At 44.3% G+C, this 21,988-nt stretch overlaps 1 protein-coding gene across 4 annotated transcripts in view; it reads left to right on the forward strand.

Annotated features, from left to right (window-relative positions):
• The window catches only part of SLAMF7 (SLAM family member 7), a 24,583-nt gene continuing 2,595 nt past the window's right edge, over positions 1 to 21,988 (forward strand). The window contains exons 1-7 of one of the 4 annotated variants that reach the window (XM_008700678.2): positions 1 to 145; positions 9,117 to 9,449; positions 10,727 to 10,999; positions 11,211 to 11,327; positions 12,248 to 12,348; positions 13,973 to 14,035; positions 15,185 to 15,797. In XM_008700678.2, the coding sequence (XP_008698900.1) occupies positions 91 to 145; positions 9,117 to 9,449; positions 10,727 to 10,999; positions 11,211 to 11,327; positions 12,248 to 12,348; positions 13,973 to 14,035; positions 15,185 to 15,220 (978 nt within the window). In that variant the 5' untranslated portion in view covers positions 1 to 90 and the 3' untranslated portion in view covers positions 15,221 to 15,797. Of the gene's footprint in view, positions 146 to 9,116; positions 9,450 to 10,726; positions 11,000 to 11,210; positions 11,328 to 12,247; positions 12,349 to 13,972; positions 14,036 to 14,822; positions 15,798 to 21,988 lie in introns of those variants that run through there. The other 3 variants (XM_008700677.2, XM_040635926.1, XM_040635927.1) reach the window with 3 other exon arrangements.

Below are 21,988 nucleotides of genomic sequence, written 5' to 3' on the forward strand. Positions count from 1 at the left end.
ACATTTACGAACGCTAGCTGGGGAAGAAATGTGAGAACTGCAAGGGGGAAGTAGTTCATTTTAGTGGCTGACATCCAGACAACAAACAATATGCTTGGTCCCCCAGCATGCTTCCTCCTCGTCCTTCTCCTCTGCCAGCTCACGGGTAAGTCCAGATTCTCTTATTCTCCTGACTGCCTTCCCCATCCCGAGGTACACCTCTAGGCTCTAGGTCCACTCTGGGACTCTGGACCAACTCAGGAAGCTCTGCTACTTCATTTAATATCTTTTTGTAAGCTGTCGTTTCTAAATCAGAGGACAGGAAGAAACTAGAAGGAGAGGTGCAAGAATGAATCTGGGGACAGGCTCCCCTTCTGACTGTTCCAGGGAAGGAAGGGCTGAAAGAAGGGGTGTTGGGTGGCAGAATGACCTGTGTTCTAATCCAGATTCTATCATGAATTAAATAATGAATGTTATCTTCCCTGGACCTCAGCCCTCCTTCTCTTTGAAGGCAACTTTAAAATCAAAATGAGATGATACAGGTGTATATTTATCATATTTATTTATTCCTACTTAAACATATTTGTAAGTACGTATTTAGAAATATATTAGAAAAAATATTTATGCTGGCCCATTTGCTCTTTTATTAATCACTTCAGGACTTTGAAAAATGCATCACTGTTTTCAGGCAACAAGTTATTTAGGTGCACCTTGCATTTCTTCCACCCATAACATGCATAAAAGGGCTTCTATGTGCCAAATTGTGACGATTTGAGTCAAAACAATAAAAAAATATAGCTAATCAAAACAACTTATGTTTGAAAACGATTTAGTTACAACAATGTTAACAAAAACTATGAGTCCATAATGATGGTCAAAAGAGAAAAACACTAAAAATAAAAACTGTTTTCTGTTAAAAATATTACTTCAGTTTACCTTTATTCAGAAGTTAATTATAAATATATTTTCATAATATGTGAAAAATATTTTTAAGTGATTATGCATAACAACGATATTAGTGGAAGGAAATATTTGAATTTTCTCTCTTAACCTGAACAAGTCAATCAGTCTCTACTTAGAAAACCAGCCCCTACCATAGATACTTTATGTCTAATACCATGAAGGACGGAGGACTTTTCTGTTCCTGTCAGAAGGGTTCTAGCTTTGAAGATTTTCTGTCCTCAGAGCTCTCAGAAAGGACCTGGAGCCCAAGAAGTTAGGAGGATCTCCCTGGTCATCAAACTCAGGGGGCACCACCATGAGGTCTCCGAGGACTCAGCTGGTATGTTTATGTGTGCCCCAGCCTGCCCGAAGTGACCTGCCCAAGACCACATAGTCAGTCAGTGCCCCCAATCCTTTCCTCCCCACCACCTGGCCTCACTAAGTGTTCAGCAGACTGTTGCCCTCTCGAGTTCATTAGAATTTTGCGTATTTAGGAAGCACCTGGTTCTAAGCAGGTGGTCCTAGAATAGGTTTTCACTTTAAAAACCACTCCCTGAATAGAAATAGTGATCACAAATGGAACTTGAAGGTGACGTGGGGGAGGACACAGCAGGGCTTTTCAAAATCCCAGGTGTCCCCCTGAAACCTGAACTGTGGGCAGCAGGGCACATGTGTGTGCCCCGCTCCAGGAGGCTGTGGAGAGCCTGGGTGGTACACCTCCCATGGCTGAAAGGAGTCCCAGATTGTCCTTTATCTTTTCTACCTTTCTTGTGTCTCTATTGTGTTTCTGAAGAGCTTAAAAAAAGTATAGAGGGTGAGAGATGGGGAGGGGTGATGGGGTGGAGGCTAGGGACCTCCTCTTCCATCAGGGAGGCTTTGACTCTATACAGTAATTTACATGTTTGATTCTGCATAAGATTTTGTTTCATAAAAGCAAACTCCTGCTTAAGAAAGAAAAAACCAATTTTGGAAACTACTGCTCCTTACCCAACTTCCCCTTAACTAATGTACCGGAAAGAGAATTTTAAATCAGTGCCAAGTCTGATACATACGAACAGAGGTTTGCAAACCTCCCAATATGCCACGTGCCTTTGCCAACATTCCAGCCCTAAGCTGCCACATTCATATTCAAACTCCCTACTGCTCTGCCCCTCACCCATCTCCCCCTACTTCCTCTTAAGCTCTTCAGAAACACACTGAGGCAGTGCTACAGATCTCAGGGGTGTTGGGGGCATAGCATGGGAAGCCCTGCCTTAGGAGTCCTGGCTCCACTGACAAAGCATGTCACCATGACCCTTGGATCATCAGTCTCCTCATCTGCGAAGTGGGATAGGACTAAGTAGTCCCTAAGACATCTCCCAGGTCTGAGATGCTCTGGTTTCCATGAAGAGGATGCCATGATATGCTGGTACATTCTAATGGAGGCACTGCATCCTGGGAGAGGTGCTTGGGGACCAGGCAGGCAAGCAGGATCAGGTGAGCTTTACACCCTCCCCTACCCTGAAGTCTTCCTCCTTGGTACCATCCCTTAATTCTGACTGTACTGATGATGTCCCTTCCTGTTAATCTGGCTCCTTCCCTCCACTCAACTCTTGAGTCTTGTGGGGGAAACAGGTGAAGGGGAGGAGGTGATAACCCAGAGGAAAAGGAGGTGACAAAGGGGAGGAGCTGTTTGCCTGTTATAAAGGGCATTTTAGGGTTGACTCTTTTGATGCCAAAATATCTGAGTCTTGGCCAGAGCAGAAGACAGAAGGTCTCCTGCTCCAGCTTCCTCCACCTCCAAAGGCCAGTTGGCAGGGAATGCTTACTGCAGATCTCACCATGCATGGTGATTGGACATAGTGTTTTGCTGTGAATTAGCCAGTGAATGTTCTATAGGCATTAGATTCCAGACCACCCTCTGAAAACCTCATCCTGCTGAGAAGCCATCCAAAGAAGTTTGGGGAAATGTTTTTCTCACTTCTAGCCATCCTTGGGGAAACAAGAATTAAAATTGAGAAGTCTTCTCAAGGCCTGTCTCATAACGCTGTTTCTCGCCCTTGCCTCCCACCCTCCTACTGTGTGGCAGAAGGCTCTGCACTTCTCAAAATGCTTTCAAATCCGTATTCACCCTTCATCCACCCCAGGTCTTGGCAAATAAAGCTTATTTTTCTCTTTGAGAATTGAGAACACTGTAACTCAAAGTGGTAAATAGCAAGGCGGTAGTGGAAAGAATGCAAGCCTCTAACACAAAAGAACCAACCAGCTTCTCAGCCCACATCTACCACTTCCCAGTTTGGGACCTTGGGGAAATCACTCAACATCTTGGAGCCCCAGTGTCCTCATCCATAAAATGGAGCTTAATTAACCTCTATCTCATGGAGTTACTTTGAGGATAAAAACATGATGCCCATTAAAACCAGTTCATGAGCTAAGGAGTGATACCAAGAGTTTGTTGCTTATTACAGAGAAACCAGAATGAACTCAGGTTTTCTGACTCCCATTTAGGCCAGAGTACTACCTCTTCACACTGTTCCATGCTGCCTGGCAGGAGAGGCCATCCCCACCCCTCCCTGGGTGCAATCCCAGAGCCTACCACCAGGTAATCTGGAACCTACTGACTGTAGACCAGTTATTGGTCTATTAGTGATATGTCCAATCACCACCCAGGAGAATAACTTCTTCTGGGGAATTTAAAGTGGAAAATGAAGTGACATTTGTGGTGGAATTTCAGGGGATGGGTGTGAGAAAGAGGTGGAGACTTCTCAGGGAAGAGCTTTGAACTAGGTTTTATGGGTCTTGAATATGATTTGGATGGGCAGACAGAAGGATAAAGCACAAACAAAAATGTGAGGTACAAAGGAAACTAGGTGTCAGGTGAGGGAGGAGACCTGGCTGCTTGTCTGGTGATAGCAAGTGGATGCTGGTCCCCGGATTCATATCTTCCCACCACATCATATGGTCATCTTGCCCTTGGAGCAAAAGCCCAGGGTTTCTCAGATAAGTCAGCCTAGGTCATGTGATACTGCTGAACTAATTACCATGCCAGAGGAGGGCTACCACTTGAGCTGGGTACCTGTTAGTCTTACTCAACCCACTTGGCTGCTATAAAATGAGGAAAGGATGAAGTGGATGCAGAAAAGACAAGTTAGGACATTCACTACACTGATCTTGGTGGGAGGGCAGATGAGTTTCGTGGGGTCCAATCCTCCCAGACCTTGTAGGTGGGTGTTAGTAGCCACTCATTCTCTAGAGTCTTATAATCCTACAGATCACGTTCCATCTCTGTATTGTAGGTTCCCCAAGTGCCTACTACATCCCCTTATTTAATGGCTATCTCCTACTTCCATGAGCCCAAGGATCAGGATTGTATCCCTCCCTAGTTATATCCTCAGCTCCTAGACAATGCCTGGCACAAATACGAACAAAATAAATTCTTGCTAGAGGAAAGAATGACTGAATGAAGAAAGCATGACCTACATAGGCAAGGTAAAAGTCAATAGGATTGCTGCAGGTGCAAAAGCCATCACAGAATGGGGAACTTCAGGTCAGCCTTGGACAGCTGAGAGGAGAAGTCTCTGAGTTCTGGATCCCTTTTCACAGTCAACTCTGGAAAACTCTTTCCACCGAAGAGGAAATAAAACTGGCTAGGACTCACTAACCCTGTCCCTTATCATCTGAACTCACACTTGGGGAATGGCATGGAGCTACTTTCTTCTTTCATGACCCCTCTATTCATCCTAAAGATTTAATTAAGATAGAAACAATATACTCCCTCTAGGTTTGTGTTGACAATTTGCACTGTGCCATCTTCCAGTTTCATCTTAACAAGGAGCAATGAATTTGGAGACATTTTTTTATATCCTCACACAAAATTCACCTGTCTTGGCGTCCAGCCAGCGAATCCAGCACCACACGTGTGAAGAAGTGAAAAGAACAATTGCGCATGCCTTAATGTATGCTATGGTACTGAAGTCACATCCTTGCAGTTTGCCACCTCCCTGATTGAAACATCTCCCCCAAACCTTGTGTGAACGTCCAGGGTTGCGACTATTTGGGGCCAAGTGATAACAAATCCTTATTTGACTGCAAAATATTCACTTTACTGTTGAAGTGAAAGGATGCAAACATTAGTTGATCAGTCAAAAATTCGAACTGACACTGACTTTGTGGCATGTACTGGGACTATTTTGACACTGTTGAGATGATTAAAGACAGAGCAACTGGAAATGATCCCGCTTAAGTATTAGGGATGCAGGGGAGCTGCTTTTTGAAAAATCAGATTACTTAACCGAATGACTTAATAAAGGCTTGAGGAATCCAAAGTATATATGCACTGACTGATGGGGGCGAGAGGGCAGAAATGTTTGAAAACGGGAATCAGCCCCCAAAAAGGCATTTACCCGGGGGGAGAAGCTAGTACTTTTGGAGACAAATTTAGCAAAAAAAAAAAAAAAAATGGTTAAGATCCCAAAACTGTAGGGGCGCCCAGGTGGCTCAGTCAGTTAAGCAGCTGCCTTTGACTTGGGTCTTGATTGCGGAGTCCTGGGATTGAGCCCTGCATCTGGCTCCCTGCTCAGCTGGGAGTCTGCTTCTCCCTCTGCCCCTACCCCTGCTCATGCTTATGCGCTCTCTCTCTCTCCCTCTCAAATACATAGATAAAATCTTTAAATTAAAAAAAAATCCCAAAACTGTAATCAAGGGACTAGGTCAACATCTGGTTGCACCAGGAATCCCTTTCTCTGGGGCACTGGTAGAGCAGCTTGTGCCTAAAGGAAGGTCACCAAAGACATGAAGGGGAAATCAGATTCTGTGAGGCACAAGGGCTTCAGAATTGACACCTGAGCCCTCACTGCTGAAAGGGAGTGAGGGAGAGGGCTGGAGCTGGTACAATGTTCCAAGGTCCTCAAACTGAGCCATAATGGAAAGACCCCAATCTCCAGAGCCAGAGCGACACTAACTTAAATCCTCAAATCATCACCTACTAGCTTTGTGCCTTTGGACAAGTCATTCAGGTTTTCTTAAATCTCACTTTTCTCATCAAATCAGGAGTTAACGAACTTTTGGTATAAAGGGTCAGGGGACACGATCTCAGGGTTGTGGAATAGAGCCCCACAACAGGCTCTGCACTCAGCATGGAATCTGCTTGTCCCTCTCCCTCCCCCTCTGCTCCTCCACATCCCAGCTCTCTCTTTCTGAAATAAATAAATAAATAAATTTTTAAAAAAGAACATGGCTGTGTCCAAATAAAATTCGATTTACCAAAACAGGCAGCAGGCCACATTTGGCCCATGGAGTATGTAGGTTGCTGATCCCTGTGTAAAAGGATCAAAATTCCTAGTTTTCAGGATTGCTTTAGGTATTAGGCATAATCTTTACAATAAATGTTTGGCACAGAATCAACCCTAATACATAGTAGCTATATTGGGAACTCTTGCCAGAGTAATTGAGTTTTAACAGGGCCTATAGAAATAAATCTCTAGTGAAACAATTTTAGATATCTGGATAGGCCAGTACAGGAGTTTGTCTCTTGCTAGAAGGGGAATGAGTTGCATCAGTGCCAGGGTGGTAGAAAATATGATGGTAAGACCCAACACCAAAAAACTCAAATAGTCCTATTAAAAATGGGCAGAGAACGAGAATAGATACTTTTCCAAAGATGACATGCAGATGACCAACAAACACATGAAAAGGTGCTCAACATCACTAATTTTCAGGGAAATGCAAATCAACCACGATGAGATATCAGCTCATACCAGTCAGAATGGTTAGTACCAAAAAGACTATAACAAGTGTTGGGAAGCGTACTGAGAAAAGGCAATCCGAGCACACTGTTGGTGGGAATGTAAATTGCTGTAGCCACTGTGGAAAACAGTATGCAGTGTCCTCAAAAAGTTAAAAATAGAAACATCATATGATCCAGTAATTCCACCACTGGGTATTTACCCAAAGAAAACAAATACACTAATTCAAAAAGATATATGCATCTCTGTGCTTATTGCCTCATTACATATAATAGCCAAGATATGGAAGCAGCCCAAGTGTCTATCAACAGATGAGTGGATAAAGAAGGTGTGGTATATATACACAATGGAATATTACTCAGCCATAACGAGGAATGAAATCTTGCCATTTCCGACAACATGGATGGACCCAGAGGGTATTATGCTAAGTGAAATAAGCCAGGCAGGAAAAGACAAATACCATATGACTTTACTCATATGTGGAATCAAAAACAAACAAACAAACAAACAAAAAACAGAAGCAGACTCTAAATACAGAAAACAAACTGGTGGTTGCCAGAGGGAAGAGGGAGTGAGTGAGGAGATGAATGAAATAGGTGAAGAGGATGAAGAGGCACAAACCTCCAGCTATAAGATAAATAAGTCACAGAGATGAAAATTACAGCACAGGGAATAGAGTCAATAATGTTGTAGTAACTTAGGATGGGGACTACATTATCATGGTGAACCCTGCATGATGTATAGAATTGTTGAATTACTATGTTGTACACTTAATATAATTATTGTACATCAACTATACTTCAATTAAGAAAAAATATGGTAGCAGATCAAGCTGTGACATGAAGTAGAACCTGGGTACTTGGTCAATCACACAGAGCCAATTAGGTACAGTGTCCGGGGCCCACAATAGTTTGAATTTCTTTCAGAATCAGAAGAAAAATAAATAAAATAATAATAATTAATATGTAATAATGAATCCAGCTGGCATTACATTCATTTTTATACCAATGCAGTCATAAAATATAATTTTTACTATTTTTTTGTGGATGAAGGGCCAACTAAAGTAGAAGTGAATACAGCCGACAAAAGTCATAGTGCAGCCCAGCAGCTTCCTCATTATAATACAACTGTCGGGAGCCTATAGCTTGGTTGCTTTGTTAGATTTTAGAAAGATTTTCCTGGGGCACCTGGATGGCTCTGTCGGTGGAGCGTGTGACTTGATCTTGGGGTTGTGAGTTTGAGCCCCACACTGGGTGTGGAAATGGCTTAAAAAGATTTTCCTTGTTTCCTCTTTTTTGTGCTTTCCGTGATGGAATTAATAAAATTTCTCTTAGACATTTCAGCATGATGCATTATGTTAAGAAGTAAAAGAGAAAATAACTGGGTTTTGCACTTGTATACAGAACACTTTTAAGAAGACTTGGGTTTTGGTTTTAGTTTTGCCACTATTTGTGATTCTTGAATACTTTTTCTCAATCTCTGCTGTTTGGTTTTCTCATTGGTAAGCGATGACCCATGGAGCCTTGATCCTGTGTGTACTGATGGGGGCTCTGCCTCTTACCGACTGTGTACTTCTAAATTTCCTTTCTGCTCTGTGCTATTCCGAGTCTGTCCCTCAAATCTTAACAGGCAGAAGACTCATTCCCCACACTTGTTCACTGCAAATGCTTTGTGGGCCACTTCTGGAAGCTTTTTCCACAGCCATTCTTAACTGTTTTCCACCTGGAACCACATAACCAGTGGTAGTTGTTTATAAGTCATATTTTGGGGGGTGAACTAAGATTGTTTTCTTGGGAAAGTGAAACCCCACTCTGACTCCTAATAGTTGGGGGCGAGCATCACGAGTCAGTCTGGTCACTCCGCAGAGCATCCAGTAACTCATCCTTTGCCTTTCCACTCAAGGAAGAACACTGCAATTCAAGTGAATGAGAACCTCACTCAGGGATGATCTCAAATGCCCCCTAATCTATCATAAAACAGAAGTTGAAACCCCTGCAAGCTTCCCAGTTATTGTTACCGTTAAGAACTTAGAGCTCCCTTCCCAGTGTCCCGATCTCTGCTTGAGAACCACTGCCCCCACATCAGGCAAGCTGCTGCTTCTGCACCTGCATCAAAGTCAGCTCTCCCAGGAGCAATCTGGGAGTCCAAAGGGAAGTTTGAACGGTAACCTCCCACTTGTCCCCTAACAGGAACTTGTCCAAGATGGAGCTGGGCCTCATGACCTACCTCAGAGTGTGGTCTTTCCAGCCTGAGGTCTTAGGGAAGGGGTGGGTTCACCTGCAGTCCCTCCTTTCAGGCAAAGCATTCTGACCTCAATGCCTGTGTGTGAGAGAGGTTTCAAAGGGCTTCCCAGGGGCTGGTTGTGTTGACCCCCTGAGGGTTTCTTAGGACCTTCCCAGAACCAAAAGTAGGTGAGTAATTGGTGGTTAGGGCAGGGACTTAGGTTTATTGTATGATTTTCTGTGTCTACAGGGCCAGCAACCTCTGGAGCTCTGAAGGAGCTTGTTGGTGACCTTGGTGGGTCTGTGACCTTCCCTTTGAAACTCCCAAGAATTCAGATTGACAGTCTTGTCTGGATCTTCAACACAACACCTCTCATCACCATACAGCCAAAAACACCAGACAAACAACCCAACGTCATAGTGACCCAGAGTCATAACAAGGAAAGGGTGGACTTCCTACTTGGAAACTATTCCCTGAAGCTCAGCAAACTGGATAAGAGTGACTCGGGTGATTACCGCGTGGTGATATACAGCTCTTCCCTCAAAGACCCCTTCATCCAGCAGTATGAGCTGCGTGTCTATGGTGAGCAGAATCAGTTCCAAAGGTGGATGACTGCCATCATCAAGTGGTAAACTCTCTGCTATCGGAGATATTCAAGCAAAGGTTGGATAAACATTTGGCAAGAATGTGGAAGAGGGAACTCCTGCATGGATGAAGTAAATGTAGCTGACCCCTAAGGCCCCTTCCTACTCAGAAATTCTGCAAGAGACAGTGTAGTGTAGAGGATGGGTGATAGGGGAAGCAACGATCACACAAGTCAAGTGCTGGCTTCTCTACCTACTCACTGAGTGGCCTTAGCCAGGTTACTTCAGCTCTGTGAAACGTCATTTCCATTTCTGTAATGGGGAGAAAGGTGATACCTATTTTAGAAAGATGATTGTGTATAAACATCAATTACACCTCTTTCCCTACAGATTCCAACCAATTGAGAAATCCACACAAGAATCAAAAGGAAGATAAAAATATCAGCTTTATTTTTTCTGGTGAAGCTAGATAGGAGAAATATTCTCCCCCAAGTCTAGACCTTGAAGCCCATTCAGGGAAGACGAACTTATAAAACAATTACTCAACCAGTTACAAGAATAGCTGCCTTACTCACTGAGCTGTAGGATCAGAGACACCCAGAGATGGGCCTCCAGGTTTGCCCTTAAGAGGTAGGCCATGTACCTTGATCCAGGTGTGTCCTCCATATAGATGTAGTTGAAAGAAATAGAGGGCATGCATTATGCAGTCAAACTAGCTGGTGGAGGGAAAAAAGGGCAAACCACATTTAAACAGCAATCTTAACAGCTCAAAGTAGAGAAACGTAGTAAAGAAATGATGTTGGATGTCAGACTCTCACCATTTCATCAATGAACCAATTGCTCATCTTCTCAAGGAGAACAGTGAGCACAAGAAAGAGAAGAGGGCCAGAAATATTATTCTTATACTATTCTCTCTTAGAGAGTAGTCTCTTCAAGGAAGCCTGAAGACAGAGGAATAGGGAGCCTCTAAAAAAGATAAAATTAGCTCACATCTAAAATGCATCTAGCACAAGGCTGGTCATATAGCTTTGCTTTGAAAATGGCAGTTGTGTTCTTGTTGCATTATTATTATCTCTATGGCTACTATTGTTTTTATATAACTGTGGGAAAGCAGACCTAAATAGTTCTCTTTCCCAGATAAGAATGAGAATTCTGCTCTGAATTGCTTCTTCCTCTCCACTCTGTAACACCGCCAGAGATTCAGGTCCAAGGTTTACAAGAATAATTCAGAAAAGGCACAGTTTTCACCCTTGGCTGTCCATTTCTCTTTTGCAGAGCACCTGTCAAAGCCCAAAGTTACCATGGGTCTACAGAACAATAAGAACGGCACCTGTGTGACTAATTTGACATGCTTCATGGACCAGGGAGGAGAGGATGTGACCTACAGCTGGGAGTCCCTGGGGCAGGCAGCCAATGAGTCCCACAATGGCTCCATCCTCCCCATATCCTGGAGGCTGGGAAAAAAGGGCATGACCTTCATCTGTGTGGCCAGGAACCCCATCAGTAGCAATTCTTCAAACCCCGTCTTTGCCTGGAAGCTCTGTGAAGGTGACTGTCTCTCCTCTTTCTCCAGAAGCCTCTGTCTCAGGACCTAGACCTTCTTCAGCTCCTGGTCCCCATGGGAACAGCCCATGAAAACTGGAGGCCCCTGGGAAGTCACCAGACTGGGAGAAAGGTGGCAGTTGCTCCGAAAGTTGGGTCCTTTTCCCTAGCTGACTCTTCTCTCTTCCCTGTGCCTCCATCCATTCTCTCTTTAAAGGTGCTGCTGATGACCCAGAATCCTCCGCGGTCCTGTACATTCTGGGAGTGATCTTCCTGCTCAGTGCCTTTGCCCTGGTGCCAGTTATTCTAATTACGAGGAGAGAAAGAAAGGAAGGTAAAGCATGCACTATTTTTGCCTTCAGCCTCATTCATGCATTTGTTCCCTCATTTCTTCAACAAACATGTGTTGAACTGTATGTCGGACTTGGTAGTAGGCGCTAAGGATACAGAAATGAAAAGGTCATATTCTGTGTCCTCAAGGAGAGCACAATCATCTTGCACTCCTTAATTCTGGAGTACGAGAGTGCTTGAGTCCAAAACTTATCGCCTAAGTCCAAAGTCCTCCCAGTTCCCTCTCTGGTGCTCACCCACCCCTCCCTCCCCCAGAGGGACTTACTGGTATGGCCCGCCTATTGACACAAGGCCTACACTGCTGACTCTGCTCCCCAGACCTGGTAGGCAATGGCCTCCAACTCCGAGGCCCATACACCAACACACTCCAGTCAGCCCTTCCAATCCCCATCCCTGTCAGAGCCCCCAAACCATGCCCAGTCCTCCTCATTGGATCAACTCCAGAGACCTCTCTTTACTCCCCACCTCAGTCTTGACACATTCCTCCTGGAGAAGGCTCTCTCTCTCTCCATGCCAAACCCCATGCTCTGCATCCCTTAACCCTGCTGCTGATTTTTTCTTCTCAGCTTCCCCCATACTGTCCATGTGGAGTGTTGGGGAGGGACCTAAGCCTCAGTTGTGTATAAATTGTAGGTGTTAAGATCTTTCCTCCCTCTTGAAAGCACTCTGAAAGTGTTTCTGACTTTCTCTGCTTCCCCTTTGGCTGCCTTGGTCCACAAATTGGGAAGTGAAATAACCAGGATAAACAGTTCATTATGGGATTTCCCTGGTTGTAACACAGAAAGTCCCATGCCCCGGAAACCAGCATGGTGGTCACCCTAAGTGGGTCTTCCAAGGGGTAGGCTGGTGGGGGTGCTGAATCAAAGGAGGGTAAGCTCTGATTCTCTCCCATGTTGTTTTCAGAGTCCATTGAAGAGAAGAAGGGAATGGATACTCATCAGGAAATTCTTAACAACTCTCCTTCTGGAGATACCCCAGTGTATGACACAATCACCTGTGTTAATGTGAGTCCTTTCCCATCTTTTCTGGGACCTGATCTTCCCTTCTAATGCCCTCCTTACTTTAGTTGAGATTTCTCTGTGGACTTGGGCAACATGGAATATGAGGATGTATAGCCCTTGAAACCCAACACACCTGTGTCTCCCTAAGTCCTTATGAATACTTTCTCATGCAGGAGTCACTGACCTCTGGTTCTGAGCCCCTGGTTCTGACCCAGCCAGTAATGCTCACCCTGTGACCTATGGAATCCTCTCTTCCCTCCACAGTTCACAAGGGCCGCTCAACAGGCCAAATTCCTTTTGCAAAGGACAGCAGGTAGAAAAGTGTGAGTTTGGCCTGATCTTTGAGTTATGGTGTCAGAACATTGGCTATAGAGATACCTTTTCCATCAGGAGAAAGCTCAAGAGCCCACAGTTGCTTTAGGCCCACGCTCAAGGCCTTCTCAGTGTGGGTCACCAAGCTGAGGTTAACAAACACATTGTCAATTCAAAGGAAACCCGTTGAAAAGAAGATCATAAGAATAAAGTTTAAAGAAACTCAAATAATAAAACAATTTGGAGCCATGACCTAGACGGACAACTTTGACAGCCCCCAGGAATCACTGAGGCCCCAGCTGGGCTAGCTTCTTAGAGGCCAAGGACTACTTCTCCACATTGGCCCAAATAGTGAAGAAATACAAGCATTTTGGGGCCTTAGAATCCCAGCGTCAGTGCAGCCCTTGGTGTCTCATGTTGCATCTTCCTGTTTTTACCTACAGCTTTTCCGAGAGGAGACATTACACATTCTTTTGAAGCTGTTAGTGTCCTGAGAGCTCCTTTCTGCCTCACAGGGGAGACCACTCTGGGCTCCACACAGCCTGGCTTATGTCAAAACCGATTGCTTTATCACCATCCTCCTTCTTTCCTGCTCAAGACACACTTCCAGGAGACCACAGGACTGTCCTGGGTGTTCAGGAAGAAACTTCACTGACCAGGATACTTTTCTCCAGCCTGGAAGTTGCTTTTGCTATTGCTGTCATTGTAGTTTTATTGTTTGGACCCATCAGTCATCCTCACGTATTTGCTCCAAAGGCCCTTTAGGCTAATAGAAAAGTTTACTTGCAACATTAACAATATTACTTCAAATTACCCTTCAATCACCTTAGGCTGCTCATAGCTCATGGGACTTCCATATCTTATACATTTTTAAATTTATTTAAGCACAACGCAGTTTAAAAATCAGGCAATTGCTGGGGCGCCTGGGTGGCATAGCGGTTAATCGTCTGCCTTCGGCTCAGGGCGTGATCCCGGTGTTATGGGATCGAGCCCCATATCAGGCTCCTCTGCTGTGAGCCTGCTTCTTCCTCTCCCACTCCCCCTGCTTGTGTTCCCTCTCTCACTGGCTGTCTCTACCTCTGTCGAATAAATAAATAAAATCTTTAAAAAAAATCAGGCAATTGCTTCTTGAAAAAAAGTTATTAATAATTATAATAGCACTCACCAACAAGAACTCCTCCCTCTCCCCATTCCTGGCCTGGAGCCTCTCTTTCTTCTTGCCCTTCCTCCCACCTGTGCTTTCCCTTCCGGACTCTGGGTGTCTCTTTGGGCTTCTCTAAGTAACCCTATGATTTCTTTTTTCTTCTTTTAATAGAACACTATTCCAGAGGAAAATCCAGTAAATACACTTTATTCCTCCGTGCAAATACCCCAAAAGGTAAGAAGCTTTAGAGCAGCGATTCACCTTACTTGTCTCATCCTTTTTCCTGGCTCAAGCTTAGCTGAAAATGTGTTGGGCCCCAGCGATCTCGTATTCTCTGGTATTAAAAGTTTCCCCAGGATATCCCCATTCCCTTTGCTTAGGGTTACACAAGAATATACAGAATAAATGAGAATTGTGTTTTAGGAGTTGAATGGAGTAATATAGAGCAAAAAGGAAGAGAGGTTCTAGGTAGGGATGATCAAGAAAATCAGTAGGATCCTAAGAATTTGGATGGAAAAAAGTCCATGGCTTGGGCTGTGCCTCAGAGGGGAGGGATTGCTGGGGAGACAACTTCAGCTTGCTTCTGAGCCACCAGTAAGCTGGAGGCAGGAGAGATTTTTGCTACTTTTCTTTGGTCTAGTATGTTACATCTGGTTTGCACCCTCTCCCCAGTCAAACTAGTAATGTGCTAAGCTTTAAAGCTTTATTCCTTCACAGATCACACCTGGCAGAAACAATGATACCTTCCTGTCTCCCCTCCCAACCAGGTCAGAGAAGATGAGGATGAGAAAAGCAGTTTGCACAGTAGTAGGAAAGTAATAGGATTGTGGGAAGTAAAGTTCAGTTCATTAAGCACTCAACAAAGTAAAAGTGGTTCAGCCTTAAGTAATAGCTTCTCTACAGCAGGAGGTTTGGGTTGGGTGACCTTGGCAAAGAAGGGTGTCTGGGATGGTGGGGTCTCCTGGTGGGATCCAGCGCCCTCCCACCTCCAGCAATCTGCATCTTTATATCTGCCTAACAGATGGAGAAACCCCACTCTCCACCCACATCACCGAACATGCCAAGGTTATTTGCCTATGAGAATGTCATCGAAACAGCAGTGCATCCCTTCTGGGTCACCTCAAAGAAAATTTAAAAAAAAAAAAGAATCACTGAATTGACCAGAAATACTGAGGAAGAATGAAAAACACTGACTTCCTTCCAGAATAACTATCCTAATTCCATCCACTCCTGAGAAATCTCCTCAAACCCCAAATGTGTAACTATCCCTTCCTGGAAATGTTGTTGTGAATTTATCAGCCAACCCCAAGCAAGAGGCTTAGAAGTATCTCTATTGAAATGTAAATGCATTGTCCATCATATGAATGACATCTCCCATTCCAGGGCTTGGAGATGAGGACTAGACCAAAAGTCTGGTGACCAAAAGAGTGAGAACATAGAATGGCAGATATTTCCAGAGAAAGCAGATGTAGCAGCCCGAAATGGATTCATTAACCAACTCCTTACTATGTGCTTGGCACTGTGCTGAGCTTAGGCTGATTTTGCTCAGGTGTGCTCTCCGCTCTCATGAAATTGGTTTCTCATGAATGACTTCCGTGGACATTAGCAGCAGATCTGACCACAAATTCCCAATAACCAGAGAATCAGGGGTGGATCCATAGGACTTGGGAGCCAAAGTGCATAAGGACAGAGAACCCAGGCAGAAGACTGGGTTTGGCTGGATGGACACTCCAAAGTGGCTTGACCTGAAGACAAGGACCACGGCCTCAGCTTCATTTCCACTCTGTGCTGCAAGTGAAAAGCCAGGGCCAGAGGGCCTGTTCAGAAGCTCATGTCAATGGAGAAACTGAACCTGACGATGCGCTTGGAATGTGTTGTAAGACTTGGAGTTAGGGGTGATCGTGCGTAATATTTAAAGTCACATGGTTCATTCGACTAATATTTATTGAGGATCTCTGACGGGTCAGTCTGGCAAATAAAACAGACGTAACTCCTGCCTCCCTTTTTAGAGTTTACCTTTTTAATGAAATGAAATACATGGGGAGGAGGACGGTTGCTTTTGATATGCTTCTGGACACATCCTGAATGAAAATATCGGGAAGAGACGTGATGCCCCAGCTCCAAGGGGTGTAAACTGTCAAATGACAAAGCTAAAACAGTTTTGTTTGAAGTCCTTTATTCAAAAGGATTGGGGGACCACAGTGACTCAGGAGCAGTGGAGTACTCTTCTCAAGGGATTTTGGGCAAGATCAAGTTTTATAAAGCATTAGAAGAGACAACACGGAAACAGGGCACAACTGGCTAGGAGGGTGGGGATCTCCTGAGTAAGGTGAACCTCCCAACAACAGGAAAGTTTCCTAAGACACTTTCTCCCACGCTCACCCACATCTCACAACCTCTTGCAAGGGGCTGGGTTGCTCTCACGTAAAGTATTGCTCTGTAGGTCCTCACAGGACTCCTATAAGGCAAGCTGCTTGGGGTACTTATGTCCATTCTTACAAATGTTGAAATTGAGGCAAAGAGAAACTTCAGTATATGACAAAAGCTAGAAAAAAAAAAAAGCAGCGCCCGCTCTACCACCCATCATCCACCACAAAGGATGAGGAAGATGGGAGCTCAAAGCTTGAGAGGGGTGGATCCCCCTCTTCCCAGGTGTAGCACGGAGGAAAGGACATAGTTTTGGAGACAAGCAGGCCCGGGGTCAAAAGCCCTTACTACCAGATTGACCTTTGACCTTTGCCAAAGACTTGGGTTCTGTGAGCCTCTATTTTCTTATTTCTTTTTTTTTTTTTGAAGATTTTATTTATTTGACAGAGAGAGAGAGAGACAGCCAGCGAGAGAGGGAACACAAGTGGGGGAGTGGGAGAGGGAGAAGCAGGCTCCCAGCAGAGGAGCCTGATGTGGGGCTCAATCCCAGGACTCTGGGATCACGCCCTGAGCCGAAGGCAGACGCTTGACAACTGAGCCACCCAGGCACCCTTATTTTCTTATTTCTAAAACCCCTATAGGGCTTGTAATGTGAAATCATGTGAAATAAGTGTAAGTACATGGTATGTAAGAGAAGATTCATATCTGGCTGATGAGGCTTAAGGAGGGAATAATACAGGAAAAAAATGGTTAACTTCCCACAAGTCAACTTAGCATAAGATACAGAAGCATTAAAAATGAAGAATCAGGGGCGCCTGGGTAGCGCAGTCGTTAAAGCGTCTGCCTTCGGCTCAGGGCGTGATCCCGGCGTTCCGGGATCGAGTCCCACATCAGGCTCCTCTGCTGGGAGCCTGCTTCTTCCTCTCTCACTCGCCTGCTGTGTTCCCTCTCTCTCTGGCTGTCTCTCTGTCACATAAATAAATAAAATCTTAAAAAAAAAAAAAAAAAAAAATGAAGAATCAGCCCTTAAAAGAGAGGTGTCTGGTATAGGGGAGAAGAAATTTTTCCTTCTTCCTTTCTAGGTTCTTTGGCTGATATAATAATTAGATTGACAAAAGACAGATTAATAGGTCAAAAAATTTGATTTCATATGTATGGGAGCCCCATAAAAAATATGAGACTCAAAACTAGTCAGGCAATTGAGGCTTTTATACGGCCCTGAGCTAAGGAAAGGGGTAGGGGTCTGAGGTTTCAAAGGGGAGGAAGGCAATTCACAGGAGGATGAGAAGAGCAAATGTTTTGTATACAGTGTTTGCCCTGCCATGCAGATAATCTCTCAGAGGAAAACATTACCTCTGGTAATGGCTCTCTTTCTGGTACAGGCCCCTTTCTAAATTTTATTAGGTAATAATGGAGAGGCAAAAAGGTTTTCCCGAGTCTGCTGGGTCTTGATTGACTTCAGTTCAAAATAATCCACATGCCAAAGTGTGGGCGATATATTTTGGGGTGGTATATTCTGCTCCCCTTCAATGGTGTTAAAAAATGATTAACCAAAAGTTGGTAATACAAACAAACTTTATTAAACACTTCATGAAGTGGGCAGTCTCCATTTGGAGTTGTGCAAATTGGGCCAGAGGGCTGGAAGACTTTATAAGATAAAGAATAAATAATGAGGAAGAGAAAAATAGAAAATATCTAAATGACTAGAGCCACAAAATCAGACTCATTTGGAGTGAAAAGATCCCAAGTTGACTTGGCATTTGGAGATGAGGTGACCGGAAATACCACTGGGTTTCTGATCAGAGCATTTGCAGGGACACAGAAGTTAGCCAAGTTTCAGTTTGCTTACATGGCACCTTGGACAGAAGTGGTCCATCTTGGACCTAGAAATTTATCTCAACACTGGCTTATAGCAAAGGGGACAGGAAGAGAGGGGGGAAGGGGAATTTATTTTCCTCCATGTTGAAAAAACTTAAAAACAATGCTTTCTGGGCAAGAATGGCGTTGAGAATCATATTGTCTCAAAAAGACACTGTGAGATTTACATACAAAAATATGCATTACTTTGCCATTTGTTATAGTGATATTCTGGAAACTACCTAAGACTCTAACCACAGGGAAAGGTGAAGTGAACACAGACATTAGGAATTACGGGTTATAAAGCTAGAAAATGTAATGACTTTGACAGTTTCTTTTTTTTTTTTTAAGATTTTATTTATTTATTCGACAGAGACAGCCAGCGAGAGAGGGAACACAAGCAGGGGGAGTGGGAGAGGGAGAAGCAGGCTCATAGCGGAGGAGCCTGACGTGGGGCTCGATCCCATAACGCCGGGATCACGCCCTGAGCCGAAGGCAGACGCTTTAACCGCTGTGCCACCCAGGCGCCCCTAGAAAATGTAATGACTTTGAAGGGCAGTTGAGTGTGCCACCCCAAAAATGCCTCTTGAGCATAAGGATCATGTTCAGTTGATTATTTCAAAGAAACAACAGATGCAGGAGAAGATCTTTTGTCCCTTTTGTAAGGGACAATTACGTTTACAAAGGAAATCTCCATATGCGCAAGTGTCTGCCTCTCGTACCAGACAGAGAAGGATGACTGGGATTGACAAAAGAATCCTACCAGTGTAGGAGGCATCAACTTAAATCTATGACAACACCTTTACTGTACTTTTCCTGATAACTTCCCATAAAAAGCTTCCCCCTCAAAACATGTTTCTTTTCCCTTGAGCTGAAGGTGGTATTTAAGACGGTGGCTTTGGCCATTTGGGGAGTTTTACTCAGTTTCCTGGGTATCTCCCATGTATACAATAGATACACATGTTCTTAAACTTCTATCTTTTTTTCTCTTGTTAGTCTTTTGTTACTGGAGGTGGAAGGTCTCGGCCACAGAATCTAGAAAGGGATAGGGAAGATTATTTTCCCTCCCCTACAATATCACAAGTGAAGAAAAGTGGAAAGTGAAATTTAATGTGTTGTATGATTACAACTACGTTTTAAAAACACCAGTGCAAGGAGAAACTTAGAAGAAAAAACAGCAAAATATTAATGCTGCGTTTTGTGGGGTCAGGCGATATCTTAAGTGGTTTGGTTTTCTTCTGCTTGTCTTGATTTTCCAAAAGTTCTTTAATGAGAAAGGATGTATTACATAATGGAGTGGAAGAAATTTGAAATAAGTGTACAGTGAGTACAAAGAGGTGTGACCCACTGAGAGGAGTTGAGGGGAAATTCTGAGACCCCCATCTTGGGGGTGGAAGGTGCGCAGTGGGGGAGGAAGGAAAGTGCCTCCTCCGGGTGAGAATGAGGTGGAAAGAAGAGAGAGAAGCCCCTAGAATGTGACGATCAGAGGAAAAGATTACTCTGCCCAGAGTGGGTGGTTTGAAGTTGGGGGAGCTTCAGAGCGGACAAAGATTGGGAGGGGAGACTAACCACCGCCAGGGTTTAGATGCATCTGTGCCCCTCACCCTCTCCTTAAGCCAGTCCTAACGGTGAAATCATTAGAATTAGCTCCCCCTCTCTCTTTTTAAATGAGAGACAAAATCAAGCCCAGAAATACCCCAATAGATCTGGAGTCTGGACCTAGTAAGAACTTTCTGAAATACACGTGCAGAGAAAGCCTTCACCTCCTGAGCTCACCCAGCAGGTAAATGAAACCGCCAGCTCGTTAGTGCAGGAAGCCACCTTTCACGTCAAGATCCATCAAATGCAGCACCACAAGCTGTGTGGTTTGGGGTTTGTGAGCTGCTAATACAGCTCATAAATACAGAAACTCCGGTGGGGGAGAAAAGAAGGTGTCTGTACCATGTAAGGCAGGCACTCGGCCAACCATGCACGCATTCATTACTTACTCATTCAGCAAGACTTAGCACCGTGAAGTACCAGTCACTGTGCTGAACACAGAAACTAGAGCAGTGACCAAACAGAGCTCTCTGTCCTTGGGGTGCTTAATTCTAACGAGAGAGTCTGTGATATTGAGAGATAATAATAAATATAGATTGGGTCTTCCTCCCAGTTTCCTTCCAAACAGTTCCTAAAATCCCTGGAATTTTCAAAGAGAGAAGTGTCTTTTTGTATGCTAATGTGACTAGTGGCTGGAGACTCCCGGATAGCCTCAGGATACAGGCTGGTTGCCAGGAGAACCAACAAAATGATTCGAGAGTTGGAACTTCAGCCCTATTTTCCCCCAATTCCCTACCTCCTACCCCCAACATCCGGGCATGGGAGAGAAGCTGGAGATAAAATTCTGTTGCCAATGTCCAATGATTAATCCATCATGCCCACATAATGATGCCTCCATAAAAAGACCCCAACCAGAGGGGTTCAGAGAGTTTCCAGATTGGTGAACACATGAAGGTGCTTGGAGGGTGGTACACCTCGAAAGGGCTTAGAAGATCCACACCCCTTCCTACATACTTTGCCCTGTCCATTTCTTCCATTTGACTATTCCTGAGAGGCTTCCTTTTAGAATAAACCAGTAATGTTTTTCCTTAGTGCTGTGAGCCATTCTAGCAAATTATTGACCCCCAGGAGGGAGTTGTGAGAGCCCTTAGACTATACTGGCTTGGTCAGAAGTATGGCAGGCCCAGACTTGCAATTGGCCTCTGAAGTGGGAGCAATCTTTTGGGACTGAGCCCTTCACTTGTGGGATCTGACACTAACGTTGGGTAAATAGTGTCAAATTTTCATTGAATTGTAGGACAGCTAGCTGGTGTTGGAGCATTGGTTGGTGCGGGGAGGCGGGGGGAGCCACACATTTAGTGTCAGATGTGTTCACTTTGAGTAGAAAAGAACAGAGAAGTTTTCCTTTAGTTGGTGCAGTAGAGAGAGAAGAGTTTCCTTTTTAGAGACCAACAATTAAATTATCTCCAAATACCACTGCAGCAGCGGTGACTTGTATTTAAAAAAAAAAAAAAAAAAGCATGATGTAAGGGTAACCTGTAATGGGGGCTATTGCCAGGATCAAGGAAGGCCTCTCCTACACAGTGATGATTGAGCTGAGATCTACAGGTGAGTAGGAGCTCCTTACAGGAAAGGAGAGCTTGGTCAGAGGGCAGAGCCTGTGCAAAGACTCTGGACACGATGAGACCTGAAAGCAAGAAAGTCAGTGTCTCTGGACCCGAGGAGTTGTGCTTGAAAACTTGAGTGACTGCAGTGGGAGAAACCCATTACAGAGGGTCGAGCAAACTAATTAGAAGCTGTTGGGAAGGAAGAATTTCCTCTGCTCTTCAATATCCTTCTAGCTGGACTAAGAATCACATTGATACAAGACAGATTAACAGGAGAAAATCAGATTTAATTTTGTACAAATTAAATCCACATATACATGGAAATCCCAAAGACAGGCAAAATGGGGTATATGTGTCATCTTGAAATAAGGAGAAGGGGATAGGGGTGTGGGACTTCAAAGGGAAGGAAGTCAGTGTACAGGAAGATGAAAAAGAGTACATGGTAAAAACTAATCTCTGCTGGGCCATACAGAAATAACAGGACATAGAGAGGAATTTTAACAGAATTTGCCAAATTCCTCCCTGTCGGCCACCTCTAGTTCATATTATACCATAGTTATCTAGAGCAATGCCTGTCTTCCTGGAGCTGGTCCTCTGTCTAAATTCTTGGGGCTGGGGGTTGTCAAAGCTTCTTCCCTGAGTCTTTTGGGCCTGGGCTGTTTTCAGCCCAGCATAATCTGAAGGCCAAAGTGGCTGCCTGAGGATGGCCTGACAATGGAAATTTCAGGATGAGGATTCCATTTCCTTCCTCCTTTATCAAACGCAGAAAGAAAACACACACACACACACACACACACACACACACACACACAAAATG

This window comes from Ursus maritimus, unplaced genomic scaffold (genome assembly GCF_017311325.1).
Source record: "Ursus maritimus isolate PB19 unplaced genomic scaffold, ASM1731132v1 scaffold_2, whole genome shotgun sequence".
Classification (NCBI taxonomy): domain Eukaryota; kingdom Metazoa; phylum Chordata; class Mammalia; order Carnivora; family Ursidae; genus Ursus; species Ursus maritimus.